Raw genomic sequence first — 24,205 nt, forward strand, 5'->3', positions numbered from 1 at the left:
GTTGAAAATATTCGATGAGAATAATCCTCGGAATCAGTCATAAAATTATATGGGCCTAGAACTTCCAGACTTATTCTTTGCCATTTGACCTTGACTTGTTTATCCCTGAGGTTAAATGGCTTTCTTGATGGTGCATCCGGAGACGTGTTTCACCATCTTTTTTGGCGTGTTTTTTGCTTCAACTTTTTACACGAGAGGGTGTATGGTATGACTATTTTGCTGGGTGCACATATGATGAGTCACAACATAAATTTCCAGACCGTCTTGTAGTTTATGAACGACTTTTTTTTAAGCATGCGTGATACGGGACAACTTTATGCAGCTTTCTTATCTTCAGTTTTTGCTGTTGGAAACAAAGCTAAGCTACTGGGCTGAAAGATCAAATCTATTTACATTTTCTCCATTTAAGAGGTCCTCGCCGTTTTGGATTTTAGGTTCAATTTTGCTATTTGTGTTTTCTTGATTTTTTTTTTTTTTTTTTTTTTTTTGCAGTGAACAATTTAATGATATGTGTAATAGACAATACAATATTTTTCAATAAAGGTAGAAATATAGTTATTGCCTTATTACAGTGTTTCCCAAAGTGTGGTGCGCGTAATCCCAGGGGTGCGGGAACAGTTGAGCGGGGGTACGCTTTCTTATACGAAATATCTTGCAACAAATCAAAATTTCAAAAATTTTTATTTATAAACAAAGCTAGTCGTGAAAATTTACGATTAGGTATTTTTCTATTGGCCATTTTTTGCAGAGTTAACAGTTTATAATTAGTGGTGTCAACAGCCAGTTCCGATTTTTGACTTTTGCTCAATTTTTTTTATAGTAAAAAAATACATTAATTTTCTTTATTAGTGGTACACAGCGTTACGAAAAATTTAGAAAGGGTACACAAAAATCATAAGTTTGGGAAACGCTGCCTTATCAGATCAGGGAAAATAGTGCTTGATAATTTTTAGGACTTCTATGAATTTTTCCTCAGAACTTTAAAGCAATAAATTTTGTGATTTTGCAATGCTATTTGTGATTTTGATTAAGTCATTTAAAACCACGCGTTTCTTAGTTTAATAAAATCTAATTTTATTACAGTTTTAAGTATTTAAGACCGATTTGGATGACGCTACAAAAATTCTTTTAACGTTAGTTGCGTAAAAACAATGGAAATTATCAAATATCTAAAAACAAGCAACTCTATACTATTCATTTACCTATCAAAAATTGTGTATTGCAGAATTATACAGGCATAATTTTGTTACAAAAACGAATCAAAAATACCGCACGCTATATCTCAACTAGCGATTGGGTGGCGGCCGTGTGTTCTACATATGTTTCGTAAGACACTGCCAAAATCGAGTAACTATCCTCCATCAGATTGTTTGTAAAAATTAAATAAAATGATTTAAAAGCATATTTAGAATTTTCCTCCACCTCACTTCTTGGACAATTGAGTTCTGCCGAGAGAGGAAGGACCTTTTAACTGATGAAAAAGGAAATTTATAAAAATAAGAAAAATAATCTAAAATGCAACACTAAAGAGACTGCCAAAAAAATGGATATTTGTAATGCTTAAATATAGAATGAATATTATGATTGGGCACTTAATTTAACGCTTTTTATTAGTAAAAAATTAACGATGAAAATTTTTTGAACAGGTATTTTAGCCCTTTTTTTATATCAAAAATAAACACTATAAGACTATTTAAGACATGAAGTCTTAGACAAATTGAAAAACGTAAAGCAATGCTGTAAAATGAACGTAAAAAAACAGATGCTTGTTTACAATTGCATTGAACTATCAGTCGTTACTAGGACGTTATTTATAAGATTGAAGGGGAAAAAATTGGAAAATTTTCGGTGCCTTACACCTGGTTAGAATAAAGAATGATAATTATGCTGGAACATAACTATATATATTTAATTAAAACATAGCAATTTATATTTATAGATATAATAATTTATATTCATTCGAATATGACAGGTTATCATTTCTATTCAGAACATAATATATTCATAACTTATATTCACAATATAACAATTTAAATGTTTATATATTTAGAACATATTTATATTCAGAACATCAGAATTCTGATTTTTAGAAACAAAATGACATGACGTTCGCTATCTGACAGTAAGTAACAAATTATTTTTTCTGGTTCTGCAAATGTAAAATAGAACGATTCGCAATAGAACCCATCGTCCATATTTAATTGATGGTATAACTATTTTGGAATGTTCTGAACGCACGTTGAATTTAATATTTCGATTGCTTTGTTGCAACCGAAGAAAAAATGTCTTAATCAGTAAATGATTCGCAACATGTTCTGATTTTTTTTCAAACAAATATTCTGAGCGAATATTTAGGCGATTATAATAACCAAAACTTCACTTTAGATTTCAGGAAACATAATTCAAAAAATATAACCATTTCCCATCTAGCCGCTACGTAAATGAAGGAAATCTTAATAGTCAGGCATTTTCAACATTTCAAATTGAGCATTTCAACTTTTGAAATGTAAATCAATGTTGTTCGATAAATGTCATGTAATTATGGAATTATAATTCCAAATATAGAACAATTTTTTAAACATTTGTATGATTCCTACGTTAAATAACAATCATCACCAATCCCATTTTAAATATAATTATTTTAGGAAGTTCTGCACGGAATAGCAGAGCCTCGTTTAGAAATCCGGGTGTACAGCTATCGTGGTCCCCAATAATCGTAATCTTTAACCAAATTTACATGGTTTTTACTTACAAAAATGCTTTTAAAATATGTTTCTAATGCCGCTTGCCAATCTAGCAAGCCTGCTTAAGGAAATCAAGCGCATTTAAGTCAGAGGGTGCGTTTCTTGTTTTTCAGTGGCGCCAACTATGGCCAAGAATACGACTTCAGGCACACACAAGTCACAACCCGTTTATAAGGCGGATCCATTTATACATCATTTCATTCATCCACAGATCATAATTTTGACCTGAACCAGAGAATAACCAATCTCCAATTCAGTACCCCTAGAGGTATGATTTGTTATGGGAACATAGAGGACTTGGTGACTCGACAGAGTTAACGTGTACCAGTCATCATCTACTACACGGGGAGACTTCGGCCGGCGGGGATCGAACTCATGACCCCTTGAACATGGATCCAACGCGATACCAACAAGCTAACCCTGCGCTTTTAAATTATATATTTTAAGTAAATTATGATATACAACTCTTTTTCTCCCTCTCATAATTAATTAAATTAATGTTTGTTTGTCCGTGTGCTATATGTGTACTAATAAAATATTTGGTACTAAGCTTTTTTCCCTTATTTTAAACCCCCCGAGATCCAGCTAGGGGCCACACCTTACAGTTTTCAATCAGCTGAGTAATAAGTACGCTGCGCAGTGAGTAACGACACTGTTTAATAAATACCAGGTGAAATTACAAATATATGACTATTTTTTAAAATAATTATGCGTAACATTAAAAATTCTCTCTTATTTTTAAGAAATATTATTTTATGAATTTCTAGATTAAATGGCATACATTTTGGAGATCACCTTGTAGTTTTTGATCAACATTCTTCCGCATACGTAAAAGGTAATGGTGTTATGCAAAATTCTTATCTGGAGTTTTTTGCTGTTGGAAATGAAGCTGCTGAGGAAAAAAACAGCAAATCAGTTTACTCTTTTTCGACATAAAATCCCTTTTTTGACTTCTTCGCCTGTGTGATGCGAAAAGTGGATTAGGTTTTTGAAGTATGCGAGTCATTTTTCTCCATTTGAATTCCATGCAAATTCTGTAGCGAATATGTTTATTCAAATCTTTTTCGGTGTGGTCTTGAGCAAAGTATGCCTAACGGTTATCATACGAGTGAAAAATATATCTAGTCTCTTAGAAGTTCTTTTTTTTCCCCTTCTTCTTTTTTTTTCCTTCTCTTTTTTTTCTTTCCTTTTTAATGAATTTGATTGCCTACAAGATTATTATCACGTTATACAACTTTTATAAAATTATACAACCTATGAAAAATGTTTAATTCATAATTACATTCAGTATTGTCATCTAAACAGATATTTCATTTCAAAAACTACTAAAAGTTTTTTTTTTTTAAACCTTTTCATTGACTCAAAAGTTCTCGTTTCTGATCAAGAGGGGAAACTATTTCAAATTTCAGTTATGAGAAAGGAAAAAAAATGATACAGCATAGTTTAGAGCAGTGATTTTCAATCTTTTTTCTGTTTCGAAATTTGACGGCACAAAATGAAAAAAATTAGATTAAAAGCTGTTTAATTACCTATTATACACTGTGATAAATAGTTTGTGATAATATTTTTGAATATGAAATAAAATAATATGTACTACAAAAGCACATTTATTAAGGGATTAATTTTTTCTTTCGACCAATTTTTTATTAGTTAGTAACATTAATTTTTTTGCTAGTTATTAATTGTTAGCTTGTTTTCTATAGTTATTAACTGCTAGTTTTTTGTGATTTCTTGTTAACTAGTTTTTTTGCTAATTATTAATTGTTAGCTTAATTTTTGTTAGTTATCCTTTGGTAATTTGTTTATTAATTGCATAGCTTACTTTAATGATTAGCTCTTACAATTTTTTAAAATTGTGTGTCATATACAATTTAAACCCTTCCATCTTATTTTAAGATTGTCAGAGACAATACAATCGCCGACGAAGATGTTCAAGCAGTTAAAGTGTGGAAAAATTATAAAAAGTATATATATATATATATATATACACACACACACTTTTCTTTAATTTAAGCTGTACTCATAATAAAAAAAGCATAATTTTTATTGTATCATTTCTAATATTTGGCGGCACATTTAAGGAATTTGGCGGCACGCAAAAGTGCCGCGGCACAGTGGTTGAAAATCGCTGGTTTAGAGAAAGAAACATTTATTTTTGGTAAAAATGTAAAAAAAAAAAAGGAAAAGAAAAATTTATGAGACATGTTTTTCAAGTGGACTAAAAGGAAGAAAATAATTTTATTTCAAGGTTATACTGTTTCAGGTGTGATAAAAATTAAACATTCTGTTTTTAGTCCATTTGAAAAATCTGCCTTATTCCCCCTCCATTTAATAAATACCTTAGATCTATTAGTGGTCAATCTATTATCAATCTATGAGACAATCTGTTAGTGGTCCCTGATAAAGGAATTGACAAAGTATTAAGGAATTAATCATGAAATCTCCCGCTAAGAAACATTTGATCATTATATTTTAAACAAATGAACTCCTTATTTATAATCAATTCAGCACGCATGGTTTAATTTTCGTAAATCACAAATTTTCCTTTTGTGGATATTTTTTTAAAATTTAATTTTACTGTCCATGCATTTTTCGAATGCGTAGCAGGGAGTAAAACCTATTGGTTTGTTGTGCTTGGTATTCATTATTTAAAATGAAGCATAAATAAACACTATCTACACAAACGACTTACAATAAAAACATGCAAATACACTCAATGCAGCAATTGAATTCCTAGACAAAACAGATCCGTATGATTTAGTAAATCATTTAAGTAAAAAAAAAAAGGGGGGGGGATCCTTGTTAGTGAAATTGGTTTGGCAACCAAACTATTTTTCATTATTTTATTTAGTAACCGTTACTAATGAGTACGTAAAAAACCTTACCAAATAAATAAAAATAATAAAAATCCGACTATTTGCTATGAGGTTATTTCTTATATTTTTGTTATTTTCTGCCCAAATATTTGAAGTTCTTTTAAATGGCCGTTAAAAATAAATGACTCATCTTTTTCTTCTTTTCTTTTTTCACCAAAGAAAAAAACGCATTCTCCTTCTGGTATTCGAGTAGGCCATAATGACCACCTTTGGTGTAATGAAAGTTCCTTCCAATATGGTTTTTCGCAATAGTACCTTTTTTCTAGAAATACCATTAAAAAAGCTTCTTATCACGTTTAGTGACTATCCGAAATCACTTTCGTTAATCTATTAATTAGTTGCAGTTAATACGATTGGTTTTAATGAATCAAAACCACCAATTTTCAAGCAATAATAATTTAAGCAATAATAAGTTATTTCAGCAAAGAAATTTAAAAAACAGTTGCTTTGCAAAAAAAAAAATTTTTTTTTTCAAAAATACATTAATAATAATAATAATAAAATTGGAATGATTGAAGTATGTTTATTAACTAACAAATTATTTCACATACAACTAGACTTTTACTTCGCATTTAATCTTTCTTTTTTCTCTAATTCTCTTTGGAAAGTTAATATTAAAAATAAAAAAAATACTCTCAATATCTTTCTTCTTATAGTTTTCAATATCAATGAATTTAGAATTTTTTAAAAAAAACCACATCTTTAAGAATATATTTATAAACTATCGTAAAACTATGGTTATTTATTTCATAAGGTTATTCGTTATGTTTTGCAATTTCGAAATTTTTCCATTAGAAACTAATTATACTATTAATCCTGTTTGCGGAAACTGTTATATAATGGAAAATAAAGTTTATTTTAATAATTACTGACAAAAAGATTGAGAAGATCAATGGCTTCTCGGTAAAATTTCTATGTGTCTGTAAAGTTAGAGGAAGACAGGCCAAATAAACAGTTTATTCAGATTTAAAAAGAAAGAAATAAAAAATATAATGGCGATTAATTACAAAAGAGAGATTATTTTCACCATCAAGACAGCAATTATGAATAAGTTAATCATAGAAGGAATATAAAAATTCTTTAAATTAATATTATGTTAATTAAAAATTTTTGCCGGTGAAAATTAGAAGAAATCATCTAGTTTGGAAAACACTCAACTAAAATAAGTTCCAAAATTATCGTCTGCGTTTCTTTATTTGATCTTGTGCTGCTTCTCTATTATTGCTAGCATTAGCCTTGTTTTTTTATATCTCTTGCAACCCCTTATTTGAGATTATGGTGTTGAAGCTGATCTAGTCGATGAAGTTGATCTAGCAGAAATGTGTGTGACTAGACTTAAAAAACCCAGAGCAACACCCATTTTCCCAAAATGTAAGAAAGAAAAGAAAAAAAAAAAGACTTTAGCATGATATAGTTGTTGACTTAGCACTGTATTATTTGAAAAATGCAAGTATTTCGCAAAGTGAAGGGGAATCTTTATTTGTTTAAGTAATATTCCTTGCCAAATGTTTATAATTTTAAGGTATTATGTCTACGACTTAAGCCATTGTTCAAGCTTTAATTGATTTTGATGATTGTCTTTTAGAACAATATGCCACTGGTTTTATCGTACATGGAAAAAATAAATTTTTTAATAAAAAAATTTTGTAATATCTATCTATCTATCTATATATATATATATATATATATATATTAGTTCAAAATGTAGAGAAAACAAGGGAAAAATTACAGTACAAAGAAGGAAAGAGAAAAAAATAAAAGAAAAATAATAATAAAAATGACAAGAAACCGGAAGGAAAAAAAAAGGCAAAAATTTTAAAAAAATCCGGAAAATAAAAGATATAATCTTTTTATCAACTCGCACGATTATATCCATAAAAAAGAGTGCTTTCTAATATTGTATCAATATAGCCAAAGCAAAATATATCAATAATACAAAAGTGTGAGGAGCACACAAAAAATTTCACAAAAAAATTTACAACAAATAAAATAGAACACAATAAGTAAAAATATCACGTAAAAACAGAAAATAAAATATAAAGAAAAAACAGAATAAAACATGAAATGAAATCAAAAAAGCGAGTTCCGAATTCAAATAAACTTTCATGAACGGGAAATTTTTCAAAAATGATTTAAAATATTTTCGTAACAAGATTGCCAGATTGCAAAAAATTAAAACAAAAGCGCAAATTGAGGTAAAAGCGTAACGAGAGGATTTTTGTATTAGAGTGCGTTCTTACTGCATTACTGAAGTGCGTTTGATTTGTTAGTTACCAAGGATGGACCCGAAATGGATTTGCGCAAGGTAATATATATATATATATATATATATATATATATATATATATGGCTAAAAATGATATTGTATCGAAATCATAATGGAAATTATCTTTGCGGGAATAACAAACTGCTTTAGAAGAAATGGTCATGTGGCCGAAAATAATATGATGGCGTCAATGCATTGAAAACCAGAATACCCGTAAATGTATGCATTCTTATTCGAATAAGCTTTAAAAGAAATGACCACATGGCTTATCCAAGCGAAATCAAATTGAATACCACGTATTTCTCACTCAAAAAAGTAACACTTTTAAAGAAATGACCATATGGTGATGATATTTCATATGGTGCTTACCCGAATAACTGTTAAATTAACAGCCATTCGAAAATAATATCGTGGCATAATCGTATTGAATATAATTCTTACCCAAATAATTAACTACTTTTCAAGAAACGACCAAATGGCTATAAATAATATTGAGGCATAAATAAATATGATTATTACTGGAAAAATCGTTTTAGAAGAAATAATCGCATTTCATATCCTGGCGTAATCACATGGAATATGAGTCTTGCCTAAATAATTAACTAGTTTTAAAAAATGGCAATATGGCTTAAAATAATACTGCTGTATAAATATATTAGATACTCTTCGTGTTCGTATAACTGCTATAGAAAAAGCGACTTTATGACTAATCATGATATATTATCATATTGAATGTCATTTTTTTAAAAATATTTAATCATATTGGATATCATAATAAGCTATTTTTATTAAGAGACAATATCGTGGTTTATCTTTAACATGATCCTTAATTGAATAACTGCTTTAAAAGAAATAACCCATCGGCTAATCGTAGCTTAATGATATTGAATACTGAATATAAATCTTACCCGAATAACTATTTTTAAAGAAATTGTTATAAAAAAGGGAAAAATAATATTGTATCGTAAATATATCAAATAGTATTCTTACTCGAGTAACTATTTTAAAAGAAATTGTCAGATGGCTAAAGATAATATTTTTTTGCCAAAAGAATTTTTTTTCTAGATTTTTAATTGCAACTGAATAATAAATTTTGGAATAAAAAATGATTATATGCCTGTAAGCAATTTCATAATGTAAAAATATTGCACATGATTTCCATTCTGAATAACTGCTTTATAAAAAAAATAAAAAATCCGAACAGCAAAAAATAATGTAGCACGCATAATAACGACAGTATATAAAATAATGCAGCTAAAAACAAACATTTCGAAACGTAAAAATTTTGAATATTAAAATAAATGAATATCGATTTCTCTATAGCAATTATTAATAAGCCATTCTATAGTAAATAGGTCGAATTTTTGTGTAAAATTAATTTTCCATTTCCTCTTCTTCTATAGTAATAATATCGAATAAATAATTATTTAATTACTTTTTAAATTTTAAGTTAATATTAAACAACTGCATACTTTTTTTTATCGTTTTAAAGTTACTAAACATTTTTCAAGAAAACCAAAACTAACATAGTCAAACTACTTTAGTCATTAAACATTTTTAGTTGAACAAATATTCGAGAAAAAAAGCAAAAAAGTTAACGGTTTGATAAAAGCCGGCTATTTTAGAATTAAGTTTTTTAAGAATAAAATGCGGAAACATTTCCAATTAATAATTTCTATTAATATGATTTTTTCCCTTTTTGGTGGGCAGAGGTGAGGGGAGCAGATCTTCCTGTTTTAACACCATTATAATTCTGTTTTATTTTTTATTTCATTGCAAATTTTCAAGCTCGCTGCTGTAGTCAAAACATAAAGAAGATAGTATTGGCATCCCATTGGTTGAGAGTTGAAATCCTCGGACGGCGCTGCGACTACAAGATTTCTCACCTTCGTATAAACGTTTTGGCTATAATTGGCGAATAATCGCTTCTTATAATCGCTTGAGGCTCAACATTTTGTTAGCACTCTCTACAGTTTGCACAATGTAACAAAAACGATCAAAATATTATTTATGCGTTATAAAGTTCACTTCGATTTCAGTTTAGTTTTAATGACATTTCTTTCTCAAACTAAAAGATTTTTGAGAGTTAGATCAATCCTTTTGTAAATATAATAAACAAAAAGTGTTTTTATTAATTTTTATAAATTTACTTATTTTATTTTTATTTAGTTAAAAGTTTTTCCATACGCTTGAAAAAATGTGTATAAAAACGCTTTGACTAAGAATTGAGGTACAAAGATTTTATTTCCTTTAAAGAAAGAACGAAATGGGGGAAAAAATCCTTTGTAATAACTTAACGATATTACTATTTAAAATTTGCTTAACTATTTAAACTAACTATTAAAACTTAACTTTAACTTAATTAAACTTAACTATTTAAAATTTGCATAAGCTGCTAACGGGAGGAGAGGGGTTTGTGATTTACTTATTTTTACTAAAAAAGGGGAGGAGTATTAACTATAATCACTTAAGAAATTATAATCCCTAAATTTAAAAACTTTTTTTTTCGAAAATTCAAAAAAAAAAAAAATTAACAAAAAAATATGAAGGAAAAAAAATATACACTTGAAGAAATAAACTTGAAATGAAAGTAAAGTTTGGAGAAAGAAAGTGTTTTAAAAATGTTTCCTCTATGAGTTTCAGGGACTTAAAATTAGAAAATTAATAATTGTCAATAGTTAAAGCAAAAACAAGGGGAAGGAAGGGTTGTGGCTTTCTTACGTAAGCAGGGAGGAATTTGTGGTTTTCTTATTTTTTGCTGACAAGGGATGAGGGGTAATTCAAGATTGTCAAAACCTTGCCTACGTAATATTTGAATGAACTACCTTTATACAAATTATTTTGACATTATTTTGCAAACATTTTATACAAATGTAATTTCATTTTATGTAAGTTTTTAATTAGGAAATAATTTTCTTTTAAAACGAAAGTGGCGATTTTTTGAATTGTGATTAATTTAATTGAATTTTGGTTAAATTATGCAATTTGAAAACGAGTATTGAAATCAGCACCAAAAGATATGAACTCTTTTCAAACTTAATTTTTTCGTAAGCTTGAAAGTATATATTCCTTATACCATAGAGATGTATAGGTAGTAGGCTAATTGTATAGTTATACAGCCGCAGACATTTTGCGATGAGCCAAGCTAAGTGAAAAAGTCACCAATCTTTTCTTTCCGACACTTTATAGACTTATTGCTGTGAACTCATATTCATGTAGGCTTATTAGAACACACGTTCATTACTCAATTGCCTCTTTAATTTCAAGTTTCAGTTTCCAATAAATCCGTGTAACGAAGGGAACTTACTGGACTATTTAAAGGCTTATTACTTTTTCAGGCTCTTACACTATATCACTATCCTAAAATCACGACGCTCACAATATTCTACACTCTAAAAGCAATTTTATTTAACATACATACATTGAATAAAATCTGATTAAAAGGATAGCAGTTCTTGTAAAAAAAATTTCTTTCGTCCCCCACTTGTTGCTTCTTCAAAGAGAAAAAGCTCTCATCATTTGGCGACAAACTCGGAGAGTTGGCGATAAAAATCCATCCCTTTTCAAAGACAACGCCGAATACCGGTAAACCTATAGATAACCTCTCTTCTTCCTCCAGTTCGGAAGAAAACTTGTTTCGTGAGTAAGCGACGCAAACTTTCCTGATCCAATGGACTGTTTACAATTCGGATTCGCGTCGTGGACTATTCTTTTCCTTATGAACTTTTAAAAGATCAATTCCAAATACACTGTTTAATGTTTAGTGTAGTTAGAACTATGTGGACTATGGTGATTGTGCATCGGTAACCGACCAAAAATTATTTGCCCCGTTATTTGATGATCGCTGGTTTAGTGTTTCTTTGGAAAACATGCAATGGATTATACTTATGTCTTGTCTGCTGGCCCTGTTGGAATCAATGCCAGTAGCAGTGTCCGGTGCTCGTCTTGCTGACATCTACTGGAATTCATCTAATCCAATGTAAGTCTTCTATTCATATTTGTTTACAATGAATGTCCTAGATAAATACTAATAAGAAGACATATTTTTATAAGGTACACAACTCATAAAATTACTTTTATTGATAAAAGAATTTCTACTTAATTATATATGTTATCGTTTGAAGAATAAAAAAGAAATATTCCTTGACTTTATAAAAGAGCAAATTTAAAAGAATAATAAGTTAAATTAATTTAATAAATTTTTATTACTTTCTGAAAGATTAAAAGGAACTTAACTTATAGGATTTAAAGGATACATTAATTTGCTTATTAATAATTGATAAGCATTACTGTTACAAAGAAGTAATATGTAATCGTTTGAAGGAACAAAAAAGGAATTTTATTAGGTTTTATGTCTGACAAAATAAGAATTTTAATTACTTTATCTAGCGAATTTTTCTCATTTAAACATTGAAGGAAATGGTATTTACTATTAATAAATAAAAGAACTGCCTATTTGTTGTGAACTTTTGATTCGAATAGGAAAACATTTTACCATTAACGAACTCCTCTTATTAGTGGTTTGGATAACATAATAAAACGCGCTATACACAAAACGAAGCTGCTATACGCACTATTGCTTGCTATATTCTTAAATTAATTTATTTTTATCTCAATTTAATTTCATAGAATGTATGGTAAATCCAAATTAATAAAAATTTATTTTGAAGAAGTCTGTTGGAATAATATGTTAGTTCTATTACATCAGTTTTCGTTTTTGAGATGCATGGAATATAAATATGGTCAAGATCAGTAATTTTGTTAATAGAAATTTGTTTAATAAAAAATTTGCTTGTTACTTGAACATGGAGACTATCCACTTAATAAACAATTCACATTTTTCATATATTTTGTTGGATCTGATAACAGAGTAAGTAGTTCCCCATCAGTTGTTTGGAAATAGTATTTCTAAAAGTGTTCTTTGATGTTAATTTATTCCTCATTTTTTCAGTAAACGTAATTTTTCTTAAGAATTACGTAAGTTTTCTTAAAAATAAGCTTAAGTTAGAGTGCATTGTTTACTCAAACACTTTTTTAAGTCCAAAAAATATTCTAACATTTTACTTGTCCCCTATATTTCTTTTAATTTTACTTTTAGAAAGCCTGCAAATATTGCTCAATTTTTCTTATAGAATTATATAGTTTTGCAAAACAATTCTTGTTTTGTTATTTAAGTTAAGAAGTGTTTCAGTTTTTGCTTATCCTTTATCACAAAAATCAGCTTTATTTATTAAGTTTTTAATGATTTAGATTGGTTCTCCATAAAGAAGAATTTTTATTCATTTCGAAACTTAATTTTAACAATTATTTAATGATAAAACTATATATTTGAATTAAATATTTTGTAAAACATAAAAACTGTTATAAATATTCTGTTAAGTTCTTCAATATTTTTTATATTTATAATTGATTCTTAAATCTAGTTTACCCTTATGCTTTGCTTTCATAAAAGAATGTTTCAAACATTAATAACATGCTTATTTTGGGAATATAAACTAACTTTTCTGTGATACATGAAACATTGATATTCTTGTTCAGATTTTTTTTAAAGTTCTTAAAATAATTTTAAACTATAACTTCAGTTTGAATAAAATGTTTATCTTAAAACTTAATGCTGTCTGTCTTCCTAACTTGTAGCTTATAGATTTGCAGTTTTAAACATGGACCAAGATTGTCAAATTTTGTTGATTTTATTAACTTCAAGAATTCATATTGTCACTTGAGAATTTTTTAGTCAAATGCATGTGAATAGGTTTTCTATATTCTTTTTTGTTATAAAATTATTTATAAACAACCATAGTTTAAAGTTATAACAATGAGTTTAAATATTTAATATGCTTTGATTTTCCCAAATTTCACCTATTCTAGGTTTTGCAGATTTTTTTAATGTTTTTATTTTTGAAGTAACAGTGCTTTTGAGATTTGCAATATTTACATTGATCACATGTGGTATATTCCATCTAATAATAATGAACTTCGAATCAATTGCTGTGTTCTAGTCTTAATTTTTAAAAGAGTGACTCATATTAGAAGCTATAGCTTTTTAATTTTAAGTTATAGATTATATCGAACAATGACTAATTCTAGTCTTAGTGTAAATCAAACTGATCATATATAAATGTTTTCTTTGGTAGATGGAGCATCTATTCTTTTTAATAAAATAGATTCTTAAAAAATAAAATAACTCAAATTTTAGGTTTCTCGGATTGTAGCAATTAATGGGAGATCTGTTAAATTTTATTTAGAAATGATATTTTATGATTTATGTACTGAGTCAAACAATTTTTTTATTTCAATTCCGCTGGATATATTTATTTGGGTTATTTGAAACACATTGTTTTTCGTGGTGAATATGTTTTTTCCCATTTTATGATACTCTAATTTGTTTGGTTTAAATTGATTTTTCAGTAATTTACTCATTTATGTTAAAACTTTAAGTATTCTACTAAAATGTAGACTGAACTAGTAAAGATCCCATTATGAGAACTAACCCTCAAATAATTATGAAATTCAGTTTTAATCTTATGGAATATTATTAACTTACTCATTGTTACTATAGATGAATAATACTTTGATATACAATCCTTTTAAGTTTTAATCTTACAGACTATTAACTTACACATTGTTACTATTAATGAATTTCCCAACACATTATTTTAAATTCTACAAGACAATACTTTAAGCTGGCATTCTGAAGGGCAGTAATTTTGCAAAATAACATTTGCTTCTGACATTTCAGACAAATCATCTATGAAAAGAGGTGTTAACCCTTTACATCTTTTGATGGAGAGAAGACCATTATGATTTATGAACTGAGGTTTTGCAACCTCATAAACTGGGTTAGAACATCAACTTCTGTTGTCCTAGCCACTCCCCTCCTTTGTTGTGGTCAGCTGCTGTTGTATTTCACTTTCCCCCTATCTTTAAATCCAGGGAAATATTCATATTCTCTGTTGTTGTAAGTTAGGAATAAATCTGTTATTTCATCATATATTTATTTGAGTTTACATTATTCTCTTTTGTGAAGAATTCTATTTAATTCAAAAGACAGGGAATATCTGTGTGTTTGCTTTTGATTTCGCTGTGATGTTATTTGAATAGAAAGATTTTGAGTTCTCTTGTTTGATATTTTGAGAGTACATATTTATATTCTCCTGATTAAAAGGATGCTATTGTGACTGGATTTTATCCTCCTCTTTGTTTACTTTCTGGGCACCATGTTGTCTCCAAATTCTGTTCTGTGGAATGTTGCCAAATTGAAATGGCAATCCATTGGGACTTTCTCTCTGCCAGAACATCATATTCTTTTAGTTTAAAGCTAACATTCATTTCAACTCGCCAAAAAATACATTCTAAAATTTTTTTATTCGCGTTTTTTAATTAAAATTATGTAGTGAGGAAAAGAAATAATTTATATTAAAAAGAAGCGCTAGAATCTTCATTTTCTTTAATGAATGAATAATAAAAAATATCAAATAAGCTTTTTTTTTTTTATCATGGTTAAGATATACTCGTTTTTATTGTTTAAAAAAAAACTTAACAACCCTTAAGAATTAGAATGTTCTATGGTAAGTGTTAATATTTTATTGAAATTGTTCTGCTGTCATATGGAAGTTTTTAATGTTAATTTTTAAGCAGTTTTTTAAAAATCTTAATTGAAATTTGTACTATAGATGCATGGAAACCTGCTAGCCAGTTCAATATAGGCATTTTTTTTTCAATTTTTATTGTCTTAGATCAATCTTTTTTTTATTTTTTCCAATGCTCACCTGTGTTAACATATTTCGTCAATTCAGGCATTTACAGGGCAGTTTTATTGGCCTCTCTTTTCAGGGGCATCATATTAGGTGGGCCAACGTTGCTCCCACAGTAAGGACAGATAGTACAGAGAAAGAAAGAACATCCATGCCTTGCCCGGGATACAAACCCAGAACCTTTCTGATGCAAGGGCAGTCCCTAATCCCTACACCGCCGATCTCCGCCGGTTGCTTGAAGTGCACTCAGCTTCAGATTGATGGGTACCAGCTTAGCTGGAAAATAAAAGCGGTCGATGCTCAATGCTAACCACATTGTCACCGTCATGGCCCCCTGACCCTCAATGAGTTGTTGCAGGAAGTCTTTGCTTTACAATATGTAGTTGAGAAATTAACCAGACACATTTGTCACCAATCTTTCGACTTGCTTGCTACAAAATGAACTATAATATAATTTACTACAAATAAAATATTCCTAATCTGAACTCAGAATAAAACTATTTTATTGGATTTAGGGTTGAATCTAATACATATTTAAAGTTTTGAATTATTAAAATTATTGTTAATGAGTTTTTCTAAAACTGATTCTAAAAATTAAAAAAAAACACGACTGTTTGAATGCTCTCAAAATACCTTTAATAATGATAATAATAATAATAATAGCACAGTTAAATCAGAAAGATAAGGACCCTTTCGACTGGTTACGTAACATTACACAGTAATCATTGTTTTAAAGAGTTATTGTGTTGTTATTCAAGAATTCTTGCGTGCTAAGCCTACTTGACTTAGTCCCATTACTTACTCTTTTTCTTTTTACAAATTTATACCATTTATATTTTACTTGTACTTTTTAATCTTTATGGGTATATATATTTCTAGTTATAACATCAAATTGAAATTGCTTTAAGTGACTTTAAAAAGAAGTATCCATTTTCCCACCGTTCGGTCGAAGCCAAGAAAGGGCAAGATTTTAAGTGCACGCTATCTCTGTCACAGATTATTTTTCAGTGGTAGTATCTGCGGCAAGGGTGGTCCAGCAACCCTTTATCACCCAAAAACGCTACAAATTGCCTGCCTTCGAAAAGGAATGATTTTTTTACTAACCGCTAATGGCCATTGGCTTGTTGGAAACAAGATCGAATGCATCATACTGCCATTTTGGTCAGAGGTCGTTTCTTTTTGCCCTGTTCTAACTTGGGGTGGACTTTCTTTTTTTTTTCTTTCCTGTTAAGGTTGGATCGGGGGCGGGAATACAAGTGACTTGTCGTCCTAGTAAGTCGAACAAAAATTGGTTATTGTTCCTCGCATTCCTGTGAAAAGAAGAGGTTACTTGACAGGCTACTGAAATGGATCACTTTATTGTAGGAGTTATTAATCATTTCAGTAGCTGCAGTTGCACTTGTATTTTTTGTAGTTACCGCACAATTATAAGATCTTGACCGTTTCCCTTCAGTTTATAATAGCATGTTGGAACAGTATCAGTTTTTTTTTTCAATTTTGGTTTTATTTTTTTATAATTTCATCAAGTTTTGCTTTAATTCCTCCAAATAATTTCTAATAATGCAGGGGTCTGTCCAGTCATTTTGTGATAGGTCCGTTTTTGTAAATTTGTGAAAAAATTACTCGTAATTTGTGAATATAAAAGAAAACGTTAGGTCAAATTTTTTCAACCAGGGTCCTGCTTTTGTAAATTTGTGCAAATAGGGTCCTGTTATTGCAAAAAAACTTTTTCAAGGAGTTTTTAAATTGTAAAGAGGTACAAGATTATGCTCAACACTTTAAAATTGTAATAAAAAAATAATAAATTTTAAAAAAATAAACAGCAATTGCTGCTACTAAAGTAGAGATGCAACATACAGATATTTGGTATTTAGCCTATACTACTGAAAGCAGAATATTCATTTCGGACGAATAAAGGAAGAAGCGTCTGCTGAAGACAAGACTTAGTTCGTTTACATCTGTCTTTCTTTCCCCCACTCCCCTGGGAAGGGTTTATTCGATTAACAAAACAATAATGAAGATCAACAAATTTGTGAAGGGTCCGATTAAAAGATAAATTATTTTGTGAAGAGTCCGTTTTTTAGTTAAAATATTTTGTGAAGAGTCCGTTAACGGACCCAAATTTCTTCTAAACAGACCACTGGTAATGATCAATTCAATCGATGATTCATGTAAGATTGAAAAATTATTGTACATAAATTTACTGTGCGAATGGGAATGAGCACTGGGGAAAATTCATCTGTTCCTTTTTTCGAACTTTATTATTGAATTATTTCTGTTAGCATTAGTTTGCTTTGGTCTCATACAAAAGAGAATTACTTATATAACTATGACAGTATTTTTTTCTTCCTTTACAAGATATGTAGTTATAGAAAGGCTGATTAAACATCGAACCATCTTTCATTTGATTGCTTTTTGATTTAGTAATTCAATTCTCGGGTATACGAATTCAACTAAATTGTTAAACGAGTTCGCATTATCGCTTCGTTTCACTTAACTTTCTATATCATTTAATAGAGGAAAAAATTTATAATTCTTTAAAGGATCTTTTAAAGAAAAAAAAAAAAGAAAATCCCTGAAACCACAACTTCTCAAACTCTGTAATTCCGTGTTTTGTCATGCATGTCATTCTTATTTTTCTGAAGCGCGTATTGTTCCTTGCAAGTGATGCATTAGGAATAATATGCTCGGTCTATTCGGCAAGAATAGTAAATCCGTTATTTACCGGTTTTCCTATCTCATCGATTTACTGTGATTACACGATAGGGTAGGAAGGTTTTAGCTGATTCCAAAATCAAAAATCGGATTTCTGATGTCTAATAATAGATGTTTTCTTCTAATACCCTGTACTTTTTCGCCAGTTCTATTGTTTCGATTTGGATGAATGGGGTTTGTAGTTCTACTGTTGGAATCCATTATAATGCTCAGATAGTTTTCATTTTGAAGTGAACAACAAATGGTGAAGATATTGATGTTAAATCATTAGAGATATTTTAGCTCTTATAAGAGTTTATAATTGGTAATTCACATTCAACAGATTTCACTTTCCTTGGTGAATTTTTTTTCAGTATTATTAGTGCTCACTAGGCGTTATAGTATTACATTTTAATGGTGCTTTAATAACAAGTCTACAAAATGAACAACTTGAATTTCGCCACTGATGTTAAATCTACGAGATCGTTTCTAATTTTTTTTTCATTATTATTATTATTGATTATTTGATAAGAAGAAATAATATACCTAGTTTTTATAATCTTTATGTCCAAAAATGAATTTGAAAGTTTTTTTTTCGTTTACAAAAAGCCGCTTTAATATATCCTGACAACTTTCGTATAATTAATGATTGCTCCAAGATAAAATAAAAATAGAATTATCGGACAAAATTGATTGATACAACGATTTAGATTAAGTGTTCACACTTTCATGTTGTGTACTTTATGTTTACACGTTTTAACACCTTTCCTCTCTCTTTTTTTTCTTTTTTTTTCTCGGTATATTCTGGAAGCTTAGCGCATTTTAAGTGTTCTAAAAGTCTTGAAAACGTTATTTGCTTTGAAATCAGTAACTTCTAAAATTATTTTATTTTCCAACAGTGAGAACTTTGGAATCTATAGATTCATTGGCTTATAACTTAAGGCTTCTAACTAAAAATGTAAAGGTGAAACGTGAAGTAATTATCGGTGAGCAATTAAAGGTGAATTATAATTGGATGTTTCCTAAGTATTATCCAAATTTTTTTTAAATATAAAAAAAAACTATTTTTATGGATTTTTTTTTTATTACATTTATTCTAAGAAATCTTAATTTTCAGTTTTTGCAATAAATAAAAAGTTATGTTCAAATTTTCTACCTGCAGAACACAACTAATTCTGTATAACAATTTATATCAATTTGTGAATGAAATCTGTAACGTATATATAACATTTTAAATTAAGTAAGATGGCGAATGTTTAGAATTTTTTTAAAATGTTCTATTTTAGCTTATTTATGTCCTTTCATAAATGTGGTCTATATATGAAAAAACGCTCATATGAAAAAAGTAATAGCACAGATTTGTTAGCCTAAAATATTTTTCTTCTATTACAGCCACTTAAGCTTTAAAAAACCGGCATGTTATATAACTTTAGAACTAAATATTTGTATTTGAATTATTAATATATTACGGTAGACAGAATTTACTTTTTTCTACAATGAAATTCTTGTGCTATCACTTTTTTTTTCTTTTTTCATAGAATAAGAAGTCTTTTCTAAAGGACGCTCGATACAAATGGGTTAAATCTTCATTTTTTCGATGTGCAGTAATTTATTCTTTCTTTTCTTACAAATTGTCTTTAGCGATAGTTCTGTACAAAATTTAACACATTCCATTTCAAAGTTTTCCTCTTCTATTTGCCAAAGATAGATAGTATTAACTAGAACTGCGGAAAATATGTTACAAAACGCATTAAAAAAAACTGTTGAGAGCTGAGCTTGAAAAAAAATAATTTTGTTTTCATGCGAAATAAAATGTAATCTGCATTTCGAAATTGAATGTAAATTTAATTTATTACTTATTACGTTCTTGAGCGACATATAAAAGGAATAGAATTTTTTTCTTTTTCCATTTGGATGCCATAACTAACTTCGTAGTATTTTGTGTTAAACTAAAGAGTGAATTAAATTTGTTATATTCGAAATTTGTTCAACTTCTTCCTTATTTTAAGATTAAATTGCAAGGTATATTTTTCGCGATAAGACTAAAGTTATTGAAGGAAGTAGTATTATTTCGATAGGATATATTTGATAACCTTTGTTTTTATCTTTAAACAATTTTATATTTATGGCTTAAGGTTTTCGAGCCTTTTTTGTCTGGGTTATTCCTCTTAGTGTTGCCATTGTGCTCCCTTCAAGATTTAGCCAGTTTATTTCTGAAAGCTTTTTTTTCGTAATCCCCAAATATCATTTAATGGAACACAGTGCCTGTGTTACTTTTGTCTTATGATCCCTTGAAAAGAGTAAAGATAAAAAATAAGCTATAAATTTTGCCAATAAATTTTATGTACTTTCTCCACTTTTTATTACTAAACCTATTTACTGAATTGAATAAGGTTCTTTTTTAGGGGAGCAAAAGTATGAAGGTATAGATGATCATTTTAAAAAAAGAATTTTTTTTTTTAAAAAAAAATTCAGAAATACAAATGTAAATAAAATATTTTTTTTTTTCAATATTAAACTATTATATGAAATTTTTTCGTAATTCCAATTTGATACTTAATGTGGTTTTGTGAAATACCCAAATTGAGTAGTAATAAAATTTTGATAATTTTCTGTTCCTCGCTTAATAATAAGATTTCTATTAATGACTTATGGCCAATCTAAGTATCACATTTACTAGAAGTATTTGCAACTATTTTAGTTATCCAATGTTTCCAATTATAATTAGAAATGATAACCTTCGTTAAACAACAGTCCAAATTTTGAGTTTACGACTACTAATGTTTAACTCCGTAGACTGGTAATTTTGAACCCAATCCAGAAGACAAAAGATATCCTAGGATCAAGTATAGGGGGAAATGTTGCATTTGTGGATAACTTTATAATGGAACTAACCCGCCTTTGCATTTTCCGTGCATTTGTTACTCGGATAGGAAAGGCACGAAAACCTCCCACAGTTAGCCTAACGGTAAGGGGACTCTAGCCCATTATCCGCCTACCACTGAGGATATTTTTACATCAGGACTGTGGTCGGTGCGAACCGGATGCGGAATTCGAATGAACCAGCCATCGCTAAGGTACGAAGCCGGGTTACGTCATTTGAAGGCGAAAGTTCTATCCCCTGAGCCACCACGGCTTTAATTAGAAATCATTATATTTTATTTTATAACCGATTTTTAACACCCAACTCAAATCTGAATTTACGACTACCAATGTTCAACTCCTTAGCCTTGTAATTTTGAACCAAATCCAGAAGACGAGGGAGCTCCTGGATCAGCATCCCAAAAGGTATTGATTGGTTATGGGAACTTAGAAGACTTTGTGACCCAGACATATTTAATCTGCACCAATCACCATTTTATTCACGGGGATTCTTCAGCCGGCTGTAAGACGGCGATAATAAATGAGGATGATAATAAATGAGTGGTAATAATTATTTTGGTAATTTTATTCCGTTATTTTGGTAATAAAGGATTGTGTATATAAGCGTATTGGAAAATCCTACTATTTGCAAACAGCCTCAATCACTGCAATGTCCAACAAAGCTCATTGCAATAAGCCAAACAAATAGCATTTCCAATCAGCCTACACGGCTTTTATCCACATTTTGTTTACTATATTGATGGACATTTTCTTTGTTGTTGCTTTCTTATGTGTTTTGGACATTCTGTTTTGGTTATCAGGGGTCTATTTAGAAGAAATCCGTTAACGGACCGACCCTTCACAAAATATCTTTTCATAAAAACGGACCCTTCTCAAAATATTTTAACTTAAAAACAACAACTTCACAAAATAATTTATCTTTTAATCGGACCCTTCACAAATTTTTTTATCTTCATTATTGTTTTGTTAATCTAATAAACCGTTCCCAGTAGGGGGGGGGGAGAAATACAGATGTAAACGAACTAAGTTTTGTCTTCGACAGACGCTTCTTCCTTTATTCGTCTGAAATGAATATTCTGCGTTCAGCAGTATAGGCTAAATACCAAATATGTACTTGTAAGTTGCATCGCTAATTTAGTAGCTGCAATTGCTGTTTATTTTTTAAAATTAAATTTTTTAAATTATAGTTTAACAGTGTTGAGCATAATCTTGTATGTCTTTACAATTTAAAAACTCATTGAAAAAGTTTTTTTGCAATAACGGACCCTATTTGCACAAATTCACCAAAGCGAACCCTGGTTGAAAGAATGTGACCTAACGTTTATTTTATATTCAAAAATTACGAGTAATTTTTTCACAATTTTACACAAACGGACCTTTCACAAAATGTCTGGACAGACCCCTGGTTATTTGTGGAAGCTGTCCTAACACGTTGCGAAAGAAAAAAAGTTAGCAGTATTTTCTGTACATTTTTTCTAACTGTTTGTTTTTACGCTTATCATTACATTGAACATTAGTAACGTGATTAAATAGCTATTAATTAAGCGTTTTCAATAATGAAAAATCATTAAAATCAAAGTAAAATTCTCTCTTTGGTAACGGGAACGAACTTGCCTTTTTGTTGTAGATCGGGAAACAAGTTGTTCATCAAAATAAAAATTGTACCCCTCCTTTTTTAAAAAATAAATGTGTACACCATCCAAGCAGCGTCACTTAGGCGACTTTTAACGCTTTAAAAAAATTTGGCTGGGAAATAAAAGGGTAGTAATTTAATTTTGCAATGCTCCACTAAGCGATGACTGGTTATTTTCTGCGAGGTGCCATTTTCAGTAATAAAATGGAAATAATATCGCCGAAGCTGCACTTAGTCATTGTTAATGAAGCTGTAAAAAGTGTATTAAAATTCAGTCTTCACTTACTGCTTTGAAGTTGTTTTTAAAAGTGATATGTTTCGTGTGAATATTCGAAACTCGGGTTTTAGGTTCCTCTTTGTCTGAGTACGATTACATTTTATCGTTATTTTTGTTTGAAAGGAGGCCCTTTCAGCTTTCAAATAAGGTTGTTACTTGAGTTTTAAAAATAGCTTAAGTTGTTTTCAATAAACTTCAGTTATTTTATGTGTGTCAATTGGTCATTTCTAAAGTACTGCGATACAAAATATTGTCGAGTATAATTTAACTGATCAACAATGATCATACTACCAGAGCACGAGCTAAGAACTTCAAATTATTAGCCAGTAAATTAGCCGAATAGAAAAAATATTATCTAAACTTCAAAAGTATTAGTCAAAGGCAAATCTTAAAACAATTTTTGTAATTATTTTTTTTCTCATTGAAAGCTTCAAATCAAAATACGAATTTGCTGTAAATTGAACTAGTATTTTATAAAATACAGATTCAAATGAAGAGTCATTTTGCAGTTTGGGAGGGGTAAATGAGCAGTGATTGGGAGATGGATTGAAAATAGTAGATATTTTATCGTCTTACTGAGAAATCAAATAAAATAGGTTAGGGTTAATTTCTTAGACTAGAGCAGTAATATGAGGATAAACCTGAAGCAACATTTGATGTTTATTTTTAGATTCCGACTATCTTTTCAGTATATTTCATTTTAAATAAAACTTTTCATTCAAGTCTTATTTTTTAATAAAAGAAATTTTACTGTCGTGATGTAATCATTCAGAAAAGTTGTAGAAGATAAGTTTGTTATGCTAATTTAATTCTGCCTTATTCTGATTTATCGGTTTTTATATTACTGGAAGGGGTTTTTTAATGTGAAATTTCAAGGGGGGGGGAGTTAGCAAGTTCATTGTCTATTATTGAAAAGTGGTATCCATGAAGATAAAATAAAAGTTACATTTTCTCATTTAAGCCATTCTAGTTTTTAAATTTTACAATAAGTTTATTTTAATAAACAGCATGCTATAGTCATGAAAAAACATATTTTCTGCGAAAATAGGATGATAATATGCATCTAGCTACAACTTAA

At 29.2% G+C, this 24,205-nt stretch overlaps 1 protein-coding gene across 2 annotated transcripts in view; it reads left to right on the top strand.

Annotated features, from left to right (window-relative positions):
- LOC107456521 (ephrin-B2a) overlaps positions 1-24,205 on the top strand; it is a 399,131-nt gene that overhangs the window by 280,480 nt on the left and 94,446 nt on the right. Inside the window, exon 1 of one of the 2 annotated variants that reach the window (XM_016074397.5) lies at positions 11,474-11,865. The exons of the other annotated variant lie outside the window; for it this stretch is intronic. Within the exon in view, the coding sequence (XP_015929883.1) occupies positions 11,756-11,865 (110 nt within the window). The 5' untranslated portion in view covers positions 11,474-11,755. Of the gene's footprint in view, positions 1-11,473; positions 11,866-24,205 lie in introns of those variants that run through there. 2 annotated transcript variants of the gene reach the window in all.

The sequence above is a fragment of the Parasteatoda tepidariorum genome, chromosome 7, assembly GCF_982258835.1.
Source record: "Parasteatoda tepidariorum strain Cologne lab strain chromosome 7, Ptep-v5.0, whole genome shotgun sequence".
Lineage (NCBI taxonomy): Eukaryota > Metazoa > Arthropoda > Arachnida > Araneae > Theridiidae > Parasteatoda > Parasteatoda tepidariorum.